Raw genomic sequence first — 22,961 nt, 5'->3', positions numbered from 1 at the left:
TGTGTAATTGCGCTTGTGCAATGACGCCCTCTGTTGGTGGAGGCAGGAACAGGCTGCATGGCAAAAAAAGCCCCTAATTTTTTCACATTTTGTGTTCACTACAACCAATAATGGTTGCTATAAACAGAGATATTTAAAGTTTGTAAACGGGGTTTCACAAAATGAAAGTGTGGTAACACTTAAATACCCCGTAAATAACCGACTTACTGTGTAATTTAAGTACTTACTGGTTGGTCAATTTTAGATGAAAAAATTAATTAATTATAAAAGTTATGGTACATACCTGATACTTACAAAATTACTGACAATCCAATTTATATCTGCTTTATTCAAAAACACTACTTCAAATAGACTTGCTATTTTTGTTTCTCCTTTCCTCTCAAATACTCTGCATTGACTTTATTTTTCCTTTATTTTATCTAATCCTGTAGATACTTAGTAATTCAAAAATGTGTATGCTATGATGTATTACTCCTTTGCCCTAAATAGGCTACAGCATAGTTAGTCAGTAAGTATAAGGAAACTTACAGTATTTCTTCTTTCATCTTAAAATTACCAATTGTTACTCCTTAATTCTAATGTAACTGCTTTTTATGCGCTGTTCTTACCATGAAATGACACAGTACGTCTATAAGACTTACACGGTACATGTTGGGTATTTACACTGCATTGTAAAGTGTTACCGTAAGTATTTGCAGCTTTGCTTGGCTTTACAGAATTTAACAGTGACTTTTTAGCTCATGTATCACTGATATTAGGATATTTGGCTGCAGGAAACAGCTGTTCAACAGCTCAGAATAAAGGAAAAAAAACACAACAGCAGTGGCTGGTGAACACACTGGAGTATTTATCAGCTGAGACAAGACATGCTGCTTAAATGTTTTATATTTATTATTATAGTTACATTTATATTTTTATATTTGTAGCAAATTTACATCAGTCCTTTCACATGAGTCATTATGACCACCTGCAGCTGGCTTATGCAATCATTATGTGTTGACAAATGATATAGGGTTGCAAATAGCCACCGCCTCCCACAAGAAAAAAAAACAAGGTGGTTTCTACTCACTGCAGTTACTCAAGGCAGCGTGGCATCAGCGTGTGCGTGACGTGCTTTGCATGTTGGCTGCCTGGCAGAGCACGACCAGTCGATTCCCTGCAGCTAATCGCACCAGGGGACACTGATTTTGGGTGACCAGTTATAAGCAGGGTGAAACTGATCTATGTCAACATTAAGAACTGTCACAATTCTCCACAGTCCAAGATGACTTCTTCAAATGTCCATCTTACGACCTGGCTAGCACCGTTTCCTCACATGGTTTGTGGCCTTTCTGTGTGGAGTTTGCATGTGGCGGTTTTCCTCCAGGTACTCCGGTTAATTGATCATTCGAAATTGCCCATAGATGTGTGCGACTGAATGATTGTTTGTCTGGGATTGACACCCGCTGCCCCATGACCCAATGTGGAGGATAAAGCAGTGGATGACCTATGACGGCAAAGTTTGATTCAAAATGTTTCCGGGCAGCCATTTTTTTTTTTAATAATTGTGCTCTAAGCAACAATGATGCTTAGAGCATAAGCATCATTGAGTCACCTCAGAGAGTTTCTAAACAAGACACTTGTGTTTACCACTTGTGAAATTCAAATCCTCAGTAGATGAATATATATATATAAAAAAACTGAGCCGGTGCTGTGAGATGTATTGACAAAGAGGGAAATGTGAGCTGCTTGACTGACCTGCCAACTTCACTCTCGGGTGCATGTAAATGTTGCTCAACAAGGGTAGATGTCCTCAAGTGTACTAGTGGGACTGAATGTGATGATGTCGCACAGTAGCAATGTTTACACACTGGTGTTTTGCAGGTAGATGTTTGCTGAAACCAAAAGTGATGGATTAACTTCTAGTAGTTATTGCAATTAGGCATGATGAGGGCATGAATATTTCAGCTAAATCAAATGCAGTCCATTCATTGAAAGTCACAACTTTTCCTGAATTCAGAGAGATTCCTTCTATTATGGGCCTTTATGCACGGAGTTTGTATGTTCTCTCCGTGTGTGCGTGGGTTTTCTCCTGGTTCTCCACTTTCCTCCCATAGTCCTAAAACATGCAATACTATATTAGGTAAATTGGATCGTGTGAGTGTGAGAGTGGGTGGTTATTTGTCTCTTTATGTGGCCCTGTGATGGACTGGCAATCCGTCCAGGGTGTACCCCGTCTATCGCCCTATGTCAGCTGAGATTGGCACAGCACCCCCTGCGACTCTCTTTAAGCTGTAGAAGATGGATGGATGATAGAAATCATCTAAAAAAAAATTGCTCAAATTTCTCTCACCACACATATTCTAGTTAACGCGACAACTTTAATTCCTATTATTTTGTCTTTACACATTGTCTGGTTAGATCTGTCATTTTGTTTGAGCACTTCCTGACTTTAATTATTATTAGGCTTATTTATTCTTGCCTGAAGGCCACATGTGTTTGGACAACATCTGAACTTACAACTTTGACTTTTGCTCAACAAAAAAAGAAAAACTGTGGAAAACTGTTCACATTTACCACATTGTAGACAAGTGTCCCTGACAATTGAACCCATGCACTGCATGTGATGGAGCTGGACAGACTTTTCATGCTAAACCTTTTTTTTAGTGTGACATTTAGTTGAAGGTCTGTTGCACCACACTTCCCCCATAATTTGCCTGGCATTAAAGTGTATGTGATAACAGACAGTGCGCCCACTGATGCGAACACTTCACAGCACAGTTTCATGTCTGCGGAGACGTTGAGAGACGTTGTGGTCATCAGCTTTTAAAACACATTTTTCTCTACATGACATGATGCGCTGGTTTCTGGCTGGATGCTGTGTGCTGGGTTCCATCTATCTCTCAGGTAAACGCCAACTCTTAAAATGTGATTGTTTTAATTAGAGGCTAGAAAACAAAAAAAGTTATCCAGTCAGCAGTTCATGTCCTGATAACATTATTTACAGCAGATTTTTGTTACAATAGATTAATGTTCCGCAATATTTGCTTTATGCATTTCATTGAATTGTACTTTGTTTAATGTCAATGTCTGTTACACCAACGCTACAAATATTTTAACCCTAACCGCTACACTTATTTTTGAGTCTACAGTACTTAGCATTTCCTGGCCATCTGTGTGAAAAGAGGAAGTTGTTATTTCAGACAAAGACAATAAGATATTATTGTCGTGTTGATTAGGGGACGTTATCCATTGATATGTAGACTCTACTCAGTCAATCAGTTATTTCACTTTATGTTTCTGTCTTTTTTCCTCTGTCAGATAAAGTTAAGAAAACGGATTCAATGTTTACATGCAGCAAACATGAAACCCATCTACGTTAATTTAAGTCTCAACACAAACAAGCAACACAGGTTTGATTATTTGGAATTAGAATGATCAACTGGTGCATTAATTCACAGTAATCCTCAATTTTACTCATCCTAGAGCCATAACTATCATATTCATTATCACTTTTGATGATTTAAAAAACATCATTATTCTTAAGTGTTAAAAAATACAAAATAAAAATGGATTGTTTAATCAATAAACAGATCTATAAAGTAAAATTACTGAAATAATATCACTCAGGGTTAATTTTATGTCATTAAGGTTCTCCACTGTGGATCAGCTGCTGCTTCTCTCTCGCTTTCATATCATTAAAGCTGTAGTGCATAACTTTAAAAAATAAACAAAGTGTGTTACATTTAAACTACAGTTCACACAATAATGCTGATTAAGCCTAGGTGTCAGCTCCAAATATTGCTCTCTGTGTTTCTCGGTATAGAAGGCCTTTTGGTTTCGGTGTCTGTGGCTACATTCCTGCACACAGAGTGATGCATTTTGACATCACGATTGAGCAGACAAGGCCGAAAGAAGCACACGGCATGAGTAAACAAGCCAGCTTCACACAACAGCACTATGGCTAAAAACACCAAAAAGCAGCAGCTTCACAGAAACAGCTGTTAACTGTGTCTCATTTCTCTCTGATCTGTTCAGCGGCCGTGCCACAGCTCACCCAGAGGCCACGTTTCTTTGGTGCAAAACCCGGCTCCACTGTGGTGATTTGGTGTTCAGGCATCGGCATCGCACGTTGGAACAAGGACGATACGAAGGAGGATCTGCATTCTGAAAAAAGGATTAAATTTCATCACACAAATTTGACCGAGAACTACTATCTCTTTATCCATAATGTGACAGCAGAAGACAGTGGAGTGTACTACTGCAAGATAAACAACTTAACGGGGCCTGGAACTCAAGTGAAGGTTGCCAGTAAGTAGCTGGGGCAACATAGACACACATGACATGAGTATAGTTGAGTTCACCTTTAAAAATCCACGTCTCTCCTTTCCACAGAAACCACTAATCTTGTCCAGGCACGGTACAGGACCATGTTGAAGGACGGTCTCATTATTTTCCAGGGCTTATTGTTGGCATTTTGCATATCTGCCATACTGCTACGCAGACAAACAATGGTAAGGAGTAGCATGAGACAAACACCTGAGACAAAACTGTAACTGCTTATGTATTTTTCATTTATCCTTTGTTTCTTAAACAGGCAGAAAAGAAGGACAGCATATATGAGGAGCCTGAAACTGATCACATCTATCAGGTTGGTTGAAATGTCTCGATATACATCAATGCAAGACATGACTTTTAAAGTACTTTAATGCATCGGTTTTGATACAAAATTTAGAATTAGAAAACAACCATACGATCAAAAATGCAAAATGTTATCTCTCGACCACACACTGTGACTAAAACTTGTTATTTTACCTCACTCAGGGTTTGGCAATTGAGTCATGTGGTGGAGGACTGTATGAGGAACTGTCGGTGTACGCCCAGGCTGATGGAGCCGAGGCCCCATGGGAGTGAGACTGACAGTCTCTTTTTACCTTAAACGTTTGACGTAAATAAAAAATAAATGACAGTGTGTCCTCAGTGGGCGACATATATAACGTCATTCAAGCACAATACGTCGATTTTTATATAGTTGTACTTTATGGCAGTTGGCATCTGTAATGTTGCATTATCTCCATCTTCTCTTTCCTCTGTTCTCCTTCTGCTCTCGCTTCGGAGTAATTTTTGCCGATGAATGTCCAGCAATGTTTATACTTAAATGTTTCCTATTGATTTTGTGCCATCTAAGTGTATTATAATAATCTGATGTGATTGGAAGTACGCTGGCAAGCCTGATTTTCATGACATTTGGTGCCTTTAGCTGTTTTTTTGTTCTGTCCCTGTGACAAAAATGGTCAAAACTCTCATTTATAACCGAGGAACAAAATAATAATAAAAAACAATATAGATATTTGTGTGTCATGTCTTTATTGGCTTTACAGTAACATTGGAATTTAATGAATTCAATTAAGTACTTTACAGTTGTTTGCGTGGGGTTTGTAACAATGACTTAAAAATATTGCAAAAATATATACTTTCTCACAACAAAATGTTTTACAGTGCATGGCCTTGACCAGTAAATGTTAGTAATAATTTAAAAAAGAAAACTCATCACCCTTGTTGATGCAACACAAAGGAAAAAAAACAATAAAGATTTCTCTGTTTGCTTGAAAAAAATCATCTTTATTGATTTTTACCATGTTATAAATATTAAGACGATCAGTCAAGAAGTAAATACACAATAAATAAACTGAATAAGAATAAAATCAATAGATAAATAAATAAATACAATATGAATAAATAAATATATAAATAAATAAATGTGATGAGCTGGTTTTAGTTGGTGGAGAGCAGAGATGAAACCAGAAGGTCGGCTCTCATGAGATGACTCTGAATTTCCTTCCTGACCAACTCCCAGGCTTCAGCGCTGTGGCCCTATACACACACACAATAATATAATCATTATTACACCTGCAGATAGATAGATAGATAGATAGATAGATAGATAGATAGATAGATAGATAGATAGATAGATAGATAGACTGACTTACATTTTGCTCAAGAACATGGCGTGAGAGTCTCTTGAAATACATGTGCATCTTCTTGTTCTTCTTGTGGCCGTGACTCGCAATCTAAATGAATAAAAAGGTAAAAACAACAACATTTAAAACAGAGAACAGTTATAGAGCTCTGATGCATTAAGCTTTAAATGTAAGGGGAACATACACAGGAGCGAAGGCCGTCAGCCTGCTGGGTCACAATATTAAGAAAGTCGTCCACATTTCTCTCGTCCCATGATGCAGAGCTGTGATCCTGCTCTAACAGGTCAACTATCTCCTCCAGAACCTGCACTGTGAAACCAAGTTTGACCTCAGCCTGGAGGAAGAAGAAATAGAATAGATATGAGATACAATAAAAAAGAAAACACACTCAAGTCATAATTCTTTTTTTTACTCACCGTAGCTTTGGATGCCTGGCTGTACAGATCATAAGGGAAGGCCACAGTTTCCTCCATCTCAGCATCCTCAGTGCTGTTAGTGTTGGTGTTATTAACCTGCATTAAACACACAAACACAGGTAAACAGTCAGTAAACACAACGAGTTCAAGAGACAACTGTTAAACAATCTGCAAAAAAAGTTCACTCACCATCATTTGGAGAAGCTCCAAGTAGTTTTCACTGTATTGCTTGAATTTTTGATCCATCCATCTGCAGCGCAGAGCAGAGCCGCCACTGTACAGACCCAGGAACAGGCAAACGAAGAGGATCCCGTTGAGCATTTTAGAAGATAAGTTGTAGGAGCTGACTTTGTATATAAGTAAATTCAGATGTTGACTGCTGTTTGTTGTGTTGAAGCAGACCTGCAGCTCCTCATTTATAGCACACCTCATTTCATTTTCCATACATGGGAAATCCTGGCTTTCACAGAGTTTAAAGTACTCCAATTCAAACCTCAAACACACAGGTGAAATTTTCCCATCTTCAATGTAAACAAGTGTCCTAATTACAAGGAACTAACCACTGTGATATATAATGAAACCCACAAATATGACCACACAAGCTGGAATACTACAAGTTTTGAAAGCAGTAACAATCACATTCACAGATTAATCTGATGTGCAACATTTTGGAGAAATTGTGATTTTCAAGCACAAATATTCGATAAAAAACAAATCATCAATGGTAATATAATATAAATCTTATACTTAAACGAAATAAAATATTTGTATGACTATGAAAAATGCAATATGTGAAGTCCAGTGCATCGCATAAAAAAGGTCCAAATAAAAAATGTGTACAAATCAGAAATCACCTGTCCTCATAATTAATAGATAACAGTGTATACCTGTATATGTCGTTAAAACAATTGCATCATTGTTATCATTCACTGATTGAAAATACACTGTAGGTGTCGTTGTATGCATTAGAAACGGGAAGTCCCCACAAAGAGAAAATGAAAGTGGTTTAGAGTATGAACTATGCACAGACATTTCAGCTTTAGCAACCACAGCCTGAAGGTGTTAAAGATTACCTGTTAAAGATAACCTTATCTTACTGACCAGAGCCCATTTCATTGTGAAATGAAATATGAAATATACATTTCAATATGAAAATTATAGGAGTCTTTAAATTGTAATTCATGATGTGGCTGGAATTTGCTGAGACTAATTTTTTTAATGTGACTTTTGTTGCATTTATATATACACATCATTTTAATTTGAGTATCTTACAATAATATTAACTCTACTTCCAGCTATGGATATACTAGAGATGAGACAGTATTTCCCGGTCTGATCTTGAAATCACGATCTTGCATTAGTTAGATGGGCCCAACTTTATTTATAAAACCCTTTAAAACAACATCAGCTTAAACAAAGTGCTGTAAATCAGAGATCAATAAACAAATCAAATGTAAAAATGTGTGACCTAATATGAAATCAGTGGCCCCTAAACTAAATGAGTTTGACATATGTTTAGATTGATTCTAAACTGAACTAGATTATTGCAGATTATACTTTGACTGGAGGAATAAGCATTCCTTTACATATGAGTCATTCACAGTGCCGGCCCTGAGTAATTTGGTGCCCTAGGCAAGATTTTAGCTGGCGCCCCCTTGCATCGCAGCAGTCAATATCACAATCAACTTTCATACAATCACACAGAAACTGCATGTGTGTATTCAAGATTTTATTTCTTTGAGTAAAAGATATCACACCAAATAAAAACTAAAGAAAGAAACAAGTGATACAATTAAAAAGGACAGCAGCACCTGATGCTGTGTCACTGGGGGTGGTACTGAAATATTTTAAAAGTGCATCTGAAGAGAGAAGAGAAGTTTATGTGACGACTGCATGTTAGCACACCAAGCATCTGTTTTTTTATTAAAATGTAACATGCAGTCGTCACATAAACTTCTCTTCTCTCTTCATAAATAGAAAGAAATAAAATCTTGAATACACACATGCAGTTTCTGTGTGATTGTATGAAAGTTGATTGTGAAATTGACTGCTGCGATGCAGGGGGCGCCAGCTAAAATCTTGCCTAGGGCACCAAATTACTCAGGGCCGCAGTGGGGGAGGGGCTTGGCAGCTCCTTCAGCGGCAGGCTCCGGCACCCTCAGTGTAGGACAGAGCGCTACCGAAAGTGCTTCATCCCCACTGCTGTTCGGATATTTAACTCCTCCTCGTAAATGTCCACTCACTTACCCCCGATACTTACTCTATATTAGAGTGTAATTTTATCTTTTTTTTGTAATTTTCTTACTATTGTATTGTATTTTTATTTTACTTTATTTTGTTTTATTTTTATTCTCATTTCTTAACTGAGCTGTTGTGAATGTGTATTTCCCCCCTGGGGGAGGAATAAAGTCATTCAATCTTCAATCTTCATTCTTTGCCAGTGATAAATTAGTATTAACACAGCATGCTTAACACAGCAAGATGTTTTGTTTTTTTTTGATTTTAGATACTTTATTAATCCCCTTAGGGAAATTATTCTCAGTCTCAGATTGACTGATATTCTCTGCATTTGACCCATCCTAGAATTAGGAGCAGTGGGCTGCCACTGAGTAGCGCCCGGGGAGCATTGGGAGTTGGGTACCTTGCTCAGGTAGCCCTTTTTTTGGCCGGGTGGGGATTTGAACCGGCGACCTTCCGGTTACAAGTCAAGTTCCCTTTCCACTTGGCCACGGGCTGCCCAAGTGGAAACCTAAACGGGGCATTAATCTTTTCTTATTTAGTCATGATGAGAATGTTCAAAAAAAAATGCAGACAAACACAAAGGAGCAGTTGAGACTAAATCTGGCCACTACACCTCAAATATAATCAGTCATTGTTTAGGCAGATGACATGATGAAATAGCAGGACGCTCAGATGTGGTCACTCTACAGATATGTGACTGGATTTTCTTAGGTATGCAACAGCGTCACCTCTGCGTAACACAGGCCAGAATCACTTTCATTTTCTCTGTTTTGGGAAGTGATTTCACCTTGTGGCATCTCTGTGGAAACACTGCAGTCGTTCAGTTACACAACTACACAAAAAAAAAAAAATCCAAGAAAACAAATAGTTTCAAATCAATGAAGTAATGATGAATGATCTCAAATAAACCCTTATTAGAAACATTCATTTCATTGTCTGCATTAAGTGGCTTCCCACAATCACAGTTGCAACTTGAAAATGAAATGAGGTGTGCTATAAATGAGGAGCTGCAGGTCTGCTTCAACACAACACAACAGCAGTCAACATCTGAATTTACTAAAATACAAAGTCATCTCCTACCGCTTGTCTTAAAATGCTCTACAGGATCCTCTTCGTTTGCCTGTTCCTGGGTCTGTACAGTGGCGGCTCTGCTCTGCGCTGCAGATGGATGGATCAAAAATTCAAGCAATACAGTGAAAACTACTTGGAGCTTCTACAAATGATGGTGAGTGAACTTTTTTTGCAGATTATTTAACAGTTGTCTCTTGAACTCGCTGTGTTTACTGATTGTTTACCTGTGTTTGTGTGTTTAATGCAGGTTAATAACACCAACACTAACAGCACTGAGGATGCTGAGATGGAGGAAACTGTGGCCTTCCCTTATGATCTGTACAGCCAGGCATCCAAAGCTACGGTGAGTAAAAAAAAGAATTATGACTTGATTTTGAAAAGTGTGTTTTCTTTTTTATTGTATCTCATATCTATTCTATTTCTTCTTCCTCCAGGCTGAGGTCAAACTTGGTTTCACAGTGCAGGTTCTGGTGGAGATAGTTGACCTGTTAGAGCAGGACCACAGCTCTGCATCATGGGACGAGAGAAATGTGGACGACTTTCTCAATATTGTGACCCAGCAGGCTGATGGCCTTCGCTCCTGTGTATGTTCCCCTTACATTTAAAGCTTAATGCATCAGAGCTCTATGACTGTTCTCTGTTTTAAATGTTGTTGTTTTTACCTTTGTATTCATTTAGATTGCGAGTCACGGCCACAAGAAGAACAAGAAGATGCACATGTATTTCAAGAGACTCTCACGCCATGTTCTTGAGCAAAATGTAAGTCAGTCTGTCTATCTATATATCTATCTATCTATCTATCTATCTATCTATCTATCTATCTATCTATCTATCTATCTGCAGGTGTAATAATGATCATATTATTGTGTGTGTGTGTGTGTATAGGGCGCTGAAGCCTGGGAGTTGGTCAGGAAGGAAATTCAAAGTCATCTCATGAGAGCCGACCTTCTGGTTTCATCTTTGCTCACCACCAACTAAAACCTGCTCATCCATCCATCTTCGACTGCTTTATCCTCCACATGAGGGTTGTGGGGGGGCATGAGGCATAAACCTGGCTAGACTAAAATCACATTTATTTATTTTTTTATTTTTTTATTCATTTACATATTTATTTATTTATTAGTTTATGAATGTATTTATTTTATTTATGTATTGTATTATTTATAACATGTTACAAATCAATAAAGACAATTCTTCCAGCATACAGAGAAATCTTTTGTTTTATTGTTTTGCATCAACAAGGGTGATACATTCTTTTTATTATTATTATCATTATGATTATTATTATTATTACTAACATTTACTTGTCAAGACCATGCAAATTAGTTACAGTAATTTAGGTGGATTAAAGTTGCTTTAAGAGTTTTAAAAATCAGTCATTGTAACAAAACGTCCTTTACCATAAAATGTGTATATTTGACTGGCAAAAGACTTTTAATTGAAATAGTTTTACTACAGTAAATTGATGCTTTTACTTCAGTGTAAAAAAGTATTGCTTTATACTATAGAAAACAGCTCAAACTTTATGGAATGGTTTGCCTTGAAATAATTTTTTCAACTTAATTCCAAGTGTTGGTAATTATCACTTATCTCGTCTTTAAAGGGGTTGATGTGGTAGCGACACTGCAGAGTTTACAGTTTATGTAACTATGCTGGAGACAGGAACAAGACGGGAACAAAGAGTTCTCATGTGGAGCAACATCGGCAGCTCTCGGAACCCGTGCTGCGTTTGGGTGTTGCTCCTAAATCATGGGTCTTACTATAGCGCTGCTGTGCGAACTCCTGCACTTGGTGACATATGATAATTTAAATATGGAGCTTGTGTGCAAGAAAAACGAAAAACATAAAATAATGTAATAATACAAATGTGGTAATGAGTTAAACCAACAACTTAACATCAGCTCAATTTCCAATACATGGTACCATACACAACATTGATATTACACAAAAATACACATTATTTTTATTATTTTTCTCACGGAACTTGAACGCATCACGAGTCTATTCAAGTTCCCATGATGCACTTGTCCTTAGTCGGACAGTCGCGCAACCTCTCGTCAAAACAAAGGTCAGAAATCGCTTATTTTTGTCTATTTTGGATGGTTTGAGTGAAAGAATGGAGAGCGACAGCACGGGTTAATTCGCTGCCAGAGTTGACGGTAGTTCACAGAGGATACGCGCCTGTGTTTGGACATATCTGGACCTGTTTCTGTAAGCTAGCTGTGTGATGATACAGCGCTGCTAATGCCGCATTCATGCTACTTGACAGGACAGTGGTTTACTAGCGAAACTGCTCCACAACTTCTAGTTATGCATGATTGAACTTATTTACTCGTTATTGTTTTCTGTGATAAATATTTCGATGTAATCACCGTTTCGTGTCAAACTGTACATCCCTCTATCATTCCGACGCTAACACAAGTGACATATTGTCAGGTAATGTAAGAATGTACAGAGAAGAGTGTAACTTCATGTATTTTTACAACTAAATTTATCTATAATAGTGCCCTCTCTTGTCGACTTACTGTTTGTTATAGTAAACCTATTTGTTTGGCTTTGGCGTTAAAGGCACCGGGGCTGTATAACAGTGGCGTTTATACAAATAGCCTTTAGTCTCCTCTAACTTCGTTAGTCATTGTTCACTGAAGAGCTTTGTGTAGTTGTACAGGATTGTTGAGTTATCTTATCTGGTTGTGATTGTGTCAGGAAGTAAGCACTTGGCGTCGCTTGGATCCTGTATTGTTCCCCCAGGACTAAATCGTTTTTCTGATTGGGGAAGTTAGCTCTGAAGCGTTTGTTGTTACTTCCCTGCAGACACCCTCTGTATCCACAACATCTCACATGACTCACTTTCAAATGGTTACACACTGAAACCGTGACATTGCAGATAAGTCATCAAATACAGTCTCATGACCGAGAATGCAATGATTGCAAATGGCAAAAATGCTGCTAACACAAAGGGAGGAAGAGGAAAAAATATCTTCTTTGGCATCACATGCCACCCAAGCTCGCATTACTTGTTGATCCACCTTTAGTGTTATATCATTTTACAAGGAAGCAGAGCTCATTAGATAAGCATGTTAGTGGCTCGGTGTTTGGTAACACATTTTTATTCTGCACATATTTGTTATATATCTGCATATATGTTTGTTTTTGTGTTTCAGTGTGCCATGTGGAAGTAATACATATTCCCAGCAGCTGCCATGCTAGCCACACAGATGCCAGACATGCCACCTGAGGCTAAAGATGTCAAACAGGTAAACCTACCAGCTGTAACCTTGTTATTACTTCTCTTCTGCCTGGTTTTTCCTCATCTATTGTTACTGCTATAGCTTTGATGAGGTTTAAGCTTTAACTGGCCTTTTTCACAGCAGACATGTTGACATGTTTCAGCAGGAGAGGCACCAATGTGATTATTGATAATCAATTTTTGCTCAACATAACAGGCAGACAGGTTGTATAGTGTGTATCTATGTATTAGTGCCTCTGTGAAAAGAGCACTGAGGTCATTGCCTCTTGAGTGTTCAGTAGTAAAAAAGTATTCTTTTGCAAGCTGTTGTGTAATGCCCGCTTGCTTGTGTTATGTTGCAGGCATCATGTGACAGTAGGTAATCTACAGACCATGTTTTTTAACAGCAACTCCCGATACTGTATGTTTTCCTCATCCCTCTGTAAAATGTGTGCAGAAGTGTGCCTGCTCTATTTGTTAACACACCTTTTTATAAGTCATAAGTCAGTTTGATAACCTGCCTCTCAAACTAATCACAAAGTATTTGTCTTCCATCCTGAAATACAAGAATGCCTTATCTCTCTCTCTCTTTCTCTTGTGTGTTTTTGTATAGATTAAAGAGAAGTTGGCACAGTCACTCAAGGCCCTGCAGAAGCGATATGTGACAACAGATGCAGTGGTAACCAGTGAAGATGGTGATGCCAACTTGCTCTGTTGCGCCCTGGAGGCCATCTTCATCCACGGCATCAAGAGCAAATACATCCGCTCAGTGGCAGCGGGTCGGGTTAGGAAGGGAGATCGGGGACCCCTCCCTCAGCCTTTCTTCTGGAGCCTTCTTAAGTCTGTCACCCACCGGTAGGTTCAGGACAGTTTTTTAAATTTTAATCTTTAGCGTGATCATTTTAAATGTCAGTATCAATGATGGGTTCATAAAATAATTGAGTGTCATTATGCTGTCTCTTAAATGCCCAGTGATGTTATCAAGGAGCTAGAGAAGATCAGCTTTTTGGGAACAGACGTGGGTCGTTGCCGAGCATGGCTGCGTCTGGCCCTCAACCACGGCCTGCTGGAGTGCTACCTCGCATCGCTGTTCCGTGAGGACTCCAAGCTGCGTGCCTACTATCAGCCCAGTGCCTTGCTCTTAAACCCTGAGGAGCGGGAAGTTCTGCTCAGCTACCTCCAAGGTCTGGCCTCACTTACATTCAGCCTGTCTTACAAGTCAGCCGTTCTCAATGAATGGACCACTACACCCTTGGCTCTCGCTGGACTCTGCCCCTTGTCTCAGGCGGATGCACTCGACCTGTCCATTAATGGCAAGGACCTTCCCAACTCCAACTCCCAATGTAAAGAATCATGGGATACAGTGTCCCAGTCATCAGGCTCATCAGATGCCCTGGATATGCAGAGAGGGTGCCCGGTGTTGATGGCAAAGGGGCCAAATGATTTGCAAGGGAGTAGGACTGCGTTAAACTCTTCTAATTTAAGTCTGGATACCACAGGCTCCTCTCAGCTCTCCTCCAGCTTGAGCTCAGATAGCCTTCTGCAGGGGCAGGAACCCCGCAGCCTGACAGGAGAGCAGTGGTTGTCATGTGACCTGGACCTGCCCAATGTAAATATCAGCAAGAGGCCACAGAAAGAGTAAGTATAGCTAGTAGGATATTTTCTACAAGGCTAGTGTAAGTAATTGAGCTAACAAGCATGTAGTAGGAACTAAATCTCGACTTACAGTATGTTATTTCTCTGTGCTGTGCTGAGTTCCTTTACCATGAACACACACACACTGTAGTTTATTTTGAGGATACCCTGATACATTGTCATGGTTCTTTAAATACTCACTTGATCAACTGTGTATATATATACATACATATATATATATATATATATATATACATACATATATGTATGTGTGTATATATATATATGTATGTGTATATATGTATATACATATATATATATATGTATATATATATATATATGTATATGTGTGTGTGTGTGTACACTTTAAAAATCAAAGTCCAAAAAAAACAAAAACCTGAAACACAAACAGGAAGTGGGTGTCTACTTCCTGCTCTGCAGAAACATCTTTGCTTCATTCTGCAGTCTGTGGACTATATATACATATATATATATATATATATATACATATATATATATATACACATATATACACATATACACGTATATACATATATACATAAAGCATTATGACTTGTCTTTGTCGCTGCAGTTCACTGACTGGGGAGAGTGGGCAGTGCAGTCAAGACTCCATGCGTGAAGACTCCTTTGTCTCAAGCACAGGACCAGATCAGTTTTCAGAAACGGCTGTTTTCAGTGGTTCTGACAGTGAGACCCAGGATCCCCCTACACCATCCCAAGACCTTAAAGACCAGCCCTTGAACCACATTCACTCTGATTCACTGCCACTGACAACTTCTGTTGATTTGCTGTCGTCTGTTGAGGACCACGTCAGCCACACTCCGTCTAATGTGTGCAAAGAAACCTCTATGGCATCACACTTGGACTCTGACATGCTCTCCCCAGTCGATGAGCCTTTGGAGTCTGTGGAGGCAGTAAATGCAGCTGATGTTAAGGAGAGTAATGAGCCTGTCCACAGTTTTCAGGGAGAGAAAGATGAAGAATGCTTAAAGAAGAGCAAATCTGAGCCATCGCTACACCCAGTTGCTCGCCGCTCTTCCAGCATCCTGAGTAAGAAACTGTCCTCAGATTCTCTGTCAGTAAGTATAATAGCAGACAAATAAATTACATTTAATATTTGCAATACAATGGTGAATATCTGGTAACTATGCTGTCAGTTTCTTAAAGAAACGTAAGAATGGGTTCACAGATGTTACCGCTGTGTTCCTCTTTGGGTTTTTCCCACTGAGGAACTAAGTTTGACTCGTCCTGGAAGCCAGTGTGTCAGGGTGGAAAATCTGCATATTTATAGAAATCTGTAGCTGTTATTTTTTCTCCCCACTGTTCAAACAACTTAACAAGATGATGATTAGTCCTTCTGTTGTTCGCTCATTTTAGAATATTCAAAAGCTCCCCAAGGCATGAGGTTGTGTTCAGTATAAAAGACGATTTCAAAGGATATGTCACAATATTTTCCTATAACAATACTTGCCGGTTGCCACATGATGCTCCTTCAGTTACAGTAAGTTAAGAGAGTGATATATTTAGCTTACACAACTTTTAATACTGAAAGACACCATTTATTTGTTTTGCATTGTCCTCAAACTACTGACACCCAAAAACAAGTCTGTTCTCTGAATAGACACAGCTCTATTCAGAGACATCTACCATCCAACGTGGAAAGTAATGATAGCAGTTACTTACCTTTTTTCTCTAAATAACATGTCTTCTGTTATTTACATTGCAGTGTTCCCGCTCTTGGATCTCTGAGGAAGATATCTACAAGCCTCACATGGAAGTGGAGTCGGAGCATGAGGAGGTGCCTCAACCTGCTCTGACACCAGAAGTCGAGGTTTCTCAGTCGCCTCCCAGTGTTGTTCATCGCAGACAAATAGGTAATGACAGTATCTCTGTGTTTTGAGTGCAAATCTGAGACGTTAAACATTTCTCCACTCATCCAAGAGGCTTCTTTCAGATCTGACAGAGAACTGAAGAAGCCTTATAGAGGAAAAGTCTTACTATATATACTATATATAAACTATAGCACGTCCAGTTGGATGAAGGTAAACCTTCGCAGATATGTTTTTTATATCTTCCTCAGTACACCATGAGCAAGACAAGTCGTTGAAAGAAGGGTTGATGGACATTTTATTTTGACATATAATGGACAAATTCATAAACATAGTGTGCATAGTTTGAATGGATTCCCATTTACATAAAAACACAATTCTTGGTGTGTAACTGCCACCTGTAATCGGGGGAATGGTGTGAAAACAACAGTAGGGAAAAGTAGAGCTCCATAGCACTACTAGTGGTCAGAATCTGTAGAACTTTTATGTAAACACACAGCAAAGGTAATCACCAAGGAATTAAGCTAAAGGTAAAGAAACACGCTCACGTGTTTAGTTGCCACACGGAGCAGAAATGTCCTGCAGCACTGAAAAGTGAAATAATAACTTAAGAGTCTATTGTAGTTGCTGCCACTCCCTCATTACTGCCGTGACGGTCTGTAGTTTCCCTGAAAGGGCGAATGGGAAAACACTTGCTGTTACGTTACATGTGAGGGTGTGTTCAGGTTGCACTGGAATGTAGTTTCCTTCAAGATAGCCACCGTAACAAGTCCGAAAGTTTATTGTGATGTAGAAGTAATTTAAAAGCAAAAGTGTCACTGCTGCATTTTCCGGTGAAAATCCACCCGGGGAGAGAGAAGGGAAATAGTGATAGATGTAATGAAATGGAAATCTGCTATCCTCTATTCAAGGAACAGCTGTTTAATTCACAAAACACTGTAAAGGGTTTATGCTGAGTCGGAAGAACGTCTTAAAAATAAGGGCCTTGTCACTGACTGTTTCTCATGCCTGTATTTATTTATGAATATTACATTACACACTTACTCAGCCTATTCCTGTAGACAAAACAAGTTGGTTAAATCATGAAATGGTGACACAACATAATCCATGCTGTCAGGATCTTTGTGACATGGTTATAATTATTTTATTGACCCATTTGAGATTAGCCTCACATTTATTATTTACTGAGGCAAATTAGCAAATTTTGACTCATGAAAACCACATCTGCCACTCAAAGTATTGCCCTTCTATGGAGTAATAAGTGTTGAATTCAATTATTTGTCAAATACAGTATATTCCCCTCTACCCAAAAGATACCTTTCACTTATAGAGCGCTGCTTAGCCTGTTCATAGCTTTCACTTGTGTTTTTGAAACGTATGTAATAAATATGTCGACTTTACAGAATTATAACAGGCTTATCTATTCACCTTATCTATTCAAGTGTTCTTCATATTGATTTGTATGTTGGTCTTGTGACTGCAAGGTCAAATATAGTCGTAAAAGCAGATAATAAAAAGTGTGATGTTATTGATCAGCCTCTTGATGTGATAATAGTCCAGTTACAGGGTCGCTGCTCTTCTGTCTGTCTGTCAGGACTGTCCAACCCATTTCGTGGCTTGCTGAAGCTCGGTCATCTAGAGAGGCGGGGTGCAATGGGCTTGTGGCGCGACCACTACTGCGAGCTGTCACCCTTTGAATTCCGCCTGTATGTCAACGCAGAGGAGAGGACGTGTTGCGACAACTGCTACCTTGTGCGCTGCGAGGATGTTCGCATCACCTCATCCGAGGGCCGCTTTGAGGTGGCCTTTCCGGGCAAACGGCTGCACCTCCGCGCAGCCAATCATGATGAAGCTGAGGACTGGGTGGACAGGATAGTTGAAGCTGTCAACAAATGCCGGCCAGCATCTAATGTTGATGAGCAGTGGGAAGTCTTGCAACCAACCAGTGAAAATGGTGTCGAAGAACGCACCTCATCCCGATCCTCTGCTCCATCCAGCCCAGAAAAAAGGCTCATAACCTCTGACACAAAGACCGGTGGAGGGATTGAAGTACCTCCTCCTCCTCTACAGGAGTTCGACTGGACTCGGGCTGCTGATTTGGAAACGGACGCCATCAAAGAAGCCGTTTTGTACTTCTCCACAGATGCTGATGCTCGGACGTGGGCGCCTCTGATCTTCTCCCTCTCTTTGGAGGCTTTAAAAGGCTTCCGGACAGAAGGCGGGAGAAAGGTTCTTCAGCTTACTTGTTCGATTGAGGAAATCCGGGATGTGGTGCCTGATGTGTCCCTGGGAGGACCAGCCTTTTTCAAACTCTTGACTTTAAAGAGTACCCTCAGATTCAGGGCAGAGAACGCAGATGAGGCTCGCATGTGGAGGGTTTTGATCCGTGGAGCTCTGGACTCTTACCTGGAGAGTGGAGAGGACGAGTGCTTTACAGAGCCATGTATGGGGGTGACTGGAAATCTCCACAGACTGGTGCAGCACAGATTAAAAGAAGACGGAGCTCTTTTAGTTCATCTGTACACCGTGCACGCAGAGAAGGGACTGGACACTCAGAATTTCAAGTGTGCAGGTAATATTGTGTGTGTGTATATATAGTATTACTTCTTTAGTGTATTTTTCATGTGTATATGTTTTATTGGATTTGAATCAGCCGCTGAGTTTAGTTTTTTTGTGTATCATACACAGGATGTCCTCAGCAGATTGGTCCGTCGCTGGGCAGAGCCAGGCTATGCGAGTTCTCAGGCCAGCACTACTGTGACTCCTGTCACCACGGTGACACCACCATCATTCCCTCTCGTATGGTGCACAACTGGGACATCACACAGAGGGAGGTGGGTGCCACACATTCTGTTTAATCCTTGTCTTTTTGCAATTGTTGGTTTTGCAATGCATGTAGGTTTTTATTGACTGTGTTACTAAGATGCACTTTTATCTTCTGGTTAGCAATTAGTCATCTATGATGGTCATCATAGCCATTAGTCATGAATGTGTGTTGCGAACCTTACATATTACAACTTGGGACAACACTATTTTTATTTCGTCTTACTTAATTTTATTAGCAACTTAAAGTTGTTGATCACCTTTTTTAGGAGGTTGATTTGTATAATAATCATTTTTATTCGATTGTTATGTGAAAGAGGCTCTACAGATCATGTTACCTATGTTTTTTTTTTTTATCAGATATTGAATTGTTGGTGATGAAATGCAAGATAGCACTCTTGTTTAGTCTGATTGAGTGTGACTTACATGTCTTTTATACTGTATGTGCGTCTCTCTGTCCAGGTGTCTAGGAAGGCCCTTTGGCTGCTGGCTCAGGTAGAACAGGAGCCTCTGTTGAACGTGGAGCAGTTAAACCCTGGGTTAGTGAGTCATTCCGAGTATATGGGTCAAGTACACAACTTGCGGCAGAGGCTGCGCCTCCTAGGCGACTACCTGCTCACCTGCCGCAGCGGAGCCTACAAGAAACTTCAAGCCAGGTATTTGTTTGCACGTGTGCACTGTGTAGTACTCTTGTTTATCTTTACTTAAAATAGAGTTTTAAATGGTGTTTGTGAGGAGATGCTGTGTAACTGCATTGAGTGTCAGGAGGCTGTTGTGGAATTGACCACAATGATCAGTCACTACTGAAGCAGGAAGAAATCTTATTTAAATGTATTTTCACCGCAGTGACTCAGTCTCTACTGGTTTTTCATCACACACAGTTTGATCTATATCAAAGTATAAAACTTTTATATAATGTTATTTGCATTTAATTATTCATTGTTTATTTTTTGTCAATATTCTCTCCAGAATTGGGCAGCGGACGTACTTGTTGGAGTCGAGCCATCTGTACAGTGTCTTGGACCTGAGACAGGTATTCTGCTGGCTCAGTGATGTTTTCTGTCTCCTTTTTAAAGCATCTAAATATGTATGTATGTGTTTTGTTTTTCTAGATAGCAGACGGCGAATATGCAACTCACCTAATGACACTGTTACAGTTCGCCACCACCCACGTGTTTCAGTGCGACCTGTGCACTCAACGTGGCTTCATTTGCCAGATATGCCACTCTCATGACACCATCTTCCCCTTCCAGTTCGACAGTACCACCAGGTATGTTATCCTGGCCACCTTTTTCCACCTATACCCCCCCCCCCCCCCCCCCCCCATGTACTAGACCAATTTCTGTGAAATGTTATAGAGGGGTGGGGCTTGACACAAGAAAGAATTAATACATTTTTGAGTGGATTGGATTACGGGGTGAGGTAGAATGACTTTTCCACTTCCTCTAACATAGCCAGGTAGGGCCTCTTAAGTGTTGGAGTTCTTTGCTGTCAGATTTTTTAATTCATCTTTAAATGTATGATGTTTTTGTCTCTGACCCAGGTGTAAAGAGTGCAAAGCTGTGTTTCACCTGGCTTGTAAGACTCATGGGATCTCGTGCCCTCGCTGTCAGCGAATGAGAAAATACAGGGAGAGGGATCTTCAGGACTGAGAGCAGCATGGGCGATGAGCAGCCCGCCACGGACGACTGTCTTTTTTTCCAGTAAACCAGAAGGCCGATAGTGAGGAGAAAAATGACATAAAAGTCAAATAAAGTCTAGCTTTTACATGAAGTAACCTCAAGTGCAATTATGAGTGCAGAGCAACCTGCCCTAAATGACCCTAACACCAAAGACAGAGGTGTAAGAGGCTCAGTGCTACAGTAGTCGTCATCTCTTGCAGTAGATTAGAGGGACATTGAACCTCATGATGCCGACATAATGCAGCCAAATATTACTGAATTGAATACCTCTCTGAATTCCGATTCAGCCACGAAATCGTAAGGACGACACGGCAATTAAGGTTACTGCCACGAATCGTATCTGCTGCATTTTTGTGTGTCTCATTGTGTCAAATACAGTCTGAATGCATCATGTTTACCGGAGAACGCCCCAATTTGTTGTGGATACACAAAGGCAGTTGCATATGAGGTTGTATGGTGTACTATGAAAATGGTGAAAACAGCACTTGACTTGTTCTAATTAACACATTTTGATTGTGCCTTCTTTTTTTATTTAAGCATTACACTACTCTTCTCTGGTCTAATGTGGGACCAAAACGTGAAAAAAAAGTGAAAGGTGAAGAGACACTATCACCAACGTTTTGTGGCCTTTTTTTTTTGTTTGTTTTAGCATATTTAACCTTAGTCTGGTTTTAACTAAAGGTGATATGATTTGAGGTACAGCTCTGCGTTTGAAAGGATTTCGATTTTGGGTGAGCCGCACTGAGAGAAGTTATACATTTGCTAATGGGGAAAAAAAAATGCAAACATATTGGACCAAATCAAATATTATTGGGGGGAAGGAAATTCCTGGATTCTGAAGTCAAAACACATTTTGCATCTTTGCACTCCGCTACGACTGTTAAATGGAAATTCCAACCACACTGTTTTTGGATTATCCTCCAGCACATGAAACGATGCAGTGAGATTTTTTTGAAATTCTTTTATTTTTCACCTCTTGAACATTTGACTCTAATGTAGAACATGAAGGATTATATTAAATCGGAAAAATCATTGAAGGTATACTTATTAAATCAATTTTGCAAGTGATAATTACAGAATACTGCAGCTGTTTTTTTTTGTTTCATTTAGTTTGTATGATATATACAGTAAATGAGCATTCTTGAATAAATGTCAGTGTGACTTTTGTTTGATGCACTTTTAAAGCAAGTACAGGTGTGATTCTGACCGGTGTTATGTATATATGTGACATTTCTCTGTTGCATCAGCATATTTCATTCTCATGTTGTTTGGTCCAGCTGGATGCCCAGTAAGTATGTGCTTGATTATACGATGCGATAAGATAATGCTTTATTGTCAGAACATGCCCGAAATTTATCTTGCATCATACATCGCAGCTTGTTTGCAAAAACATACGGGGCAGAAGAAAATAGACAGACATCAAACATTGCAATGACGTTCAAGACTCCATGGTCCATATTTAGTTTCAAGATTGACTGGTGTGAAAAGGCATTTTTTTAGTCTAACCTTATTGAATTGTGGAACCCTGTGTCTCCGGCCGCATGGTAATAGTTTGTACTCATGGTTCAGGACATGGTTAGGGTCAGAGACACTGTTCTTAGCCAGTGTCAACATGTTCTTGTGGTAGCATGATCCACAAAATGTTTCAGTTGGTTGACCTACAATCCCTGAGCAGATTCATGAGCGCACTTTTGTGATATTACTGTACTGCAGAACACGCATTACCACAGAGGTATGAGTGAGTAGAATCTCTGTAGATTGTTCAGTTAAAACCATACAGAATATCTGTATTTCTGTTGAAGAACAGCATTCCCAAACAGATCCTGTGTATCATGTGAATTATGACATTTCCCTTAAATAAGTAAATCAAAGGAGTGTATGGCATGTAGGTATGAAGGAGATGCTTTATTTCACTTATATAAACTACCAGAAAACCTGTAAATCAGCTTATGTTTTAATTTTGCTTGTTTCCAGTCAACTAAACCAACACATTTTAGATGGTGTGACGTCTGTTCAGAATCAGAGGCATGGCATGGAACAACAGAGCCAGTGTG

The 22,961-nt window shown here is 39.5% G+C and overlaps 4 protein-coding genes across 6 annotated transcripts; 3 read left to right on the top strand and 1 right to left on the bottom strand.

Annotated features, from left to right (window-relative positions):
* The first annotated feature begins 2,759 nt into the window (after window positions 1–2,759).
* Window positions 2,760–5,291, top strand: cd79b (CD79b molecule, immunoglobulin-associated beta). Its single transcript, XM_058621516.1, has 5 exons — window positions 2,760–2,886; window positions 4,018–4,290; window positions 4,375–4,493; window positions 4,577–4,630; window positions 4,804–5,291. Exons 1-5 carry the CDS (start codon window positions 2,832–2,834, stop codon window positions 4,891–4,893), a joined length of 591 nt encoding a protein of 196 aa, XP_058477499.1. The 5' UTR covers window positions 2,760–2,831; the 3' UTR covers window positions 4,894–5,291.
* A 463-nt stretch (window positions 5,292–5,754) lies between these two features.
* On the bottom strand, window positions 5,755–6,697 carry LOC131448760 (interferon a3-like). Its single transcript, XM_058621493.1, has 5 exons — window positions 6,566–6,697; window positions 6,377–6,472; window positions 6,145–6,294; window positions 5,970–6,050; window positions 5,755–5,853 (listed from the first exon to the last, which is right to left on the bottom strand). Exons 1-5 carry the CDS (start codon window positions 6,695–6,697, stop codon window positions 5,755–5,757), a joined length of 558 nt encoding a protein of 185 aa, XP_058477476.1.
* A 3,013-nt stretch (window positions 6,698–9,710) lies between these two features.
* LOC131448723 (interferon a3-like) lies at window positions 9,711–10,666 on the top strand. The gene is made up of 5 exons (XM_058621426.1): window positions 9,711–9,842; window positions 9,936–10,031; window positions 10,123–10,272; window positions 10,367–10,447; window positions 10,574–10,666. Exons 1-5 carry the CDS (start codon window positions 9,711–9,713, stop codon window positions 10,664–10,666), a joined length of 552 nt encoding a protein of 183 aa, XP_058477409.1.
* Window positions 10,667–11,674: 1,008 nt separating this feature from the next.
* Window positions 11,675–21,300, top strand: plekhm1 (pleckstrin homology domain containing, family M (with RUN domain) member 1). 3 transcript variants are annotated; one of them, XM_058621423.1, is made up of 12 exons: window positions 11,675–11,756; window positions 12,853–12,945; window positions 13,531–13,772; window positions 13,890–14,555; window positions 15,145–15,652; window positions 16,300–16,447; window positions 17,997–18,974; window positions 19,091–19,236; window positions 19,688–19,881; window positions 20,195–20,258; window positions 20,338–20,495; window positions 20,769–21,300. In XM_058621423.1, exons 2-12 carry the CDS (start codon window positions 12,892–12,894, stop codon window positions 20,875–20,877), a joined length of 3,267 nt encoding a protein of 1,088 aa, XP_058477406.1. In that variant the 5' UTR covers window positions 11,675–11,756; window positions 12,853–12,891; the 3' UTR covers window positions 20,878–21,300. The 3 variants fall into 3 exon arrangements, with proteins under 3 accessions (XP_058477406.1, XP_058477407.1, XP_058477408.1); XM_058621424.1 differs by lacking the exon at window positions 11,675–11,756 and adding an exon at window positions 11,778–11,899; XM_058621425.1 differs by lacking the exon at window positions 11,675–11,756 and adding an exon at window positions 12,630–12,767.
* Window positions 21,301–22,961: the final 1,661 nt, after the last annotated feature.

Source organism: Solea solea, chromosome 21, assembly GCF_958295425.1.
Source record: "Solea solea chromosome 21, fSolSol10.1, whole genome shotgun sequence".
In the NCBI taxonomy this organism is placed as follows: domain Eukaryota; kingdom Metazoa; phylum Chordata; class Actinopteri; order Pleuronectiformes; family Soleidae; genus Solea; species Solea solea.
This window is presented reverse-complemented; position numbering and strand designations above follow the sequence as displayed.

Bases quoted from the DNA above. Each gene is read 5' to 3' on its own strand.
- cd79b (XM_058621516.1), top strand. From the start codon at position 2,832: ATGATGCGCTGGTTTCTGGCTGGATGCTGTGTGCTGGGTTCCATCTAT. The intron at 4,291-4,374 runs GTAAGTAGCTGG...TCCTTTCCACAG, and splicing joins AACTCAAGTGAAGGTTGCCA to AAACCACTAATCTTGTCCAG. The intron at 4,494-4,576 runs GTAAGGAGTAGC...TTTCTTAAACAG, and splicing joins TGCTACGCAGACAAACAATG to GCAGAAAAGAAGGACAGCAT.
- LOC131448760 (XM_058621493.1), bottom strand. From the start codon at position 6,697: ATGCTCAACGGGATCCTCTTCGTTTGCCTGTTCCTGGGTCTGTACAGT. The intron at 6,473-6,565 runs GTGAGTGAACTT...TGTTTAATGCAG, and splicing joins TGGAGCTTCTCCAAATGATG to GTTAATAACACCAACACTAA. The intron at 5,854-5,969 runs GTAAGTCAGTCT...GTGTGTGTATAG, and splicing joins GCCATGTTCTTGAGCAAAAT to GGCCACAGCGCTGAAGCCTG.
- LOC131448723 (XM_058621426.1), top strand. From the start codon at position 9,711: ATGCTCTACAGGATCCTCTTCGTTTGCCTGTTCCTGGGTCTGTACAGT. The intron at 9,843-9,935 runs GTGAGTGAACTT...TGTTTAATGCAG, and splicing joins TGGAGCTTCTACAAATGATG to GTTAATAACACCAACACTAA. The intron at 10,032-10,122 runs GTGAGTAAAAAA...TTCTTCCTCCAG, and splicing joins GCCAGGCATCCAAAGCTACG to GCTGAGGTCAAACTTGGTTT.
- plekhm1 (XM_058621423.1), top strand. From the start codon at position 12,892: ATGCTAGCCACACAGATGCCAGACATGCCACCTGAGGCTAAAGATGTC. The intron at 16,448-17,996 runs GTAATGACAGTA...TCTGTCTGTCAG, and splicing joins TGTTCATCGCAGACAAATAG to GACTGTCCAACCCATTTCGT. The intron at 20,496-20,768 runs GTATGTTATCCT...TCTCTGACCCAG, and splicing joins CAGTTCGACAGTACCACCAG to GTGTAAAGAGTGCAAAGCTG.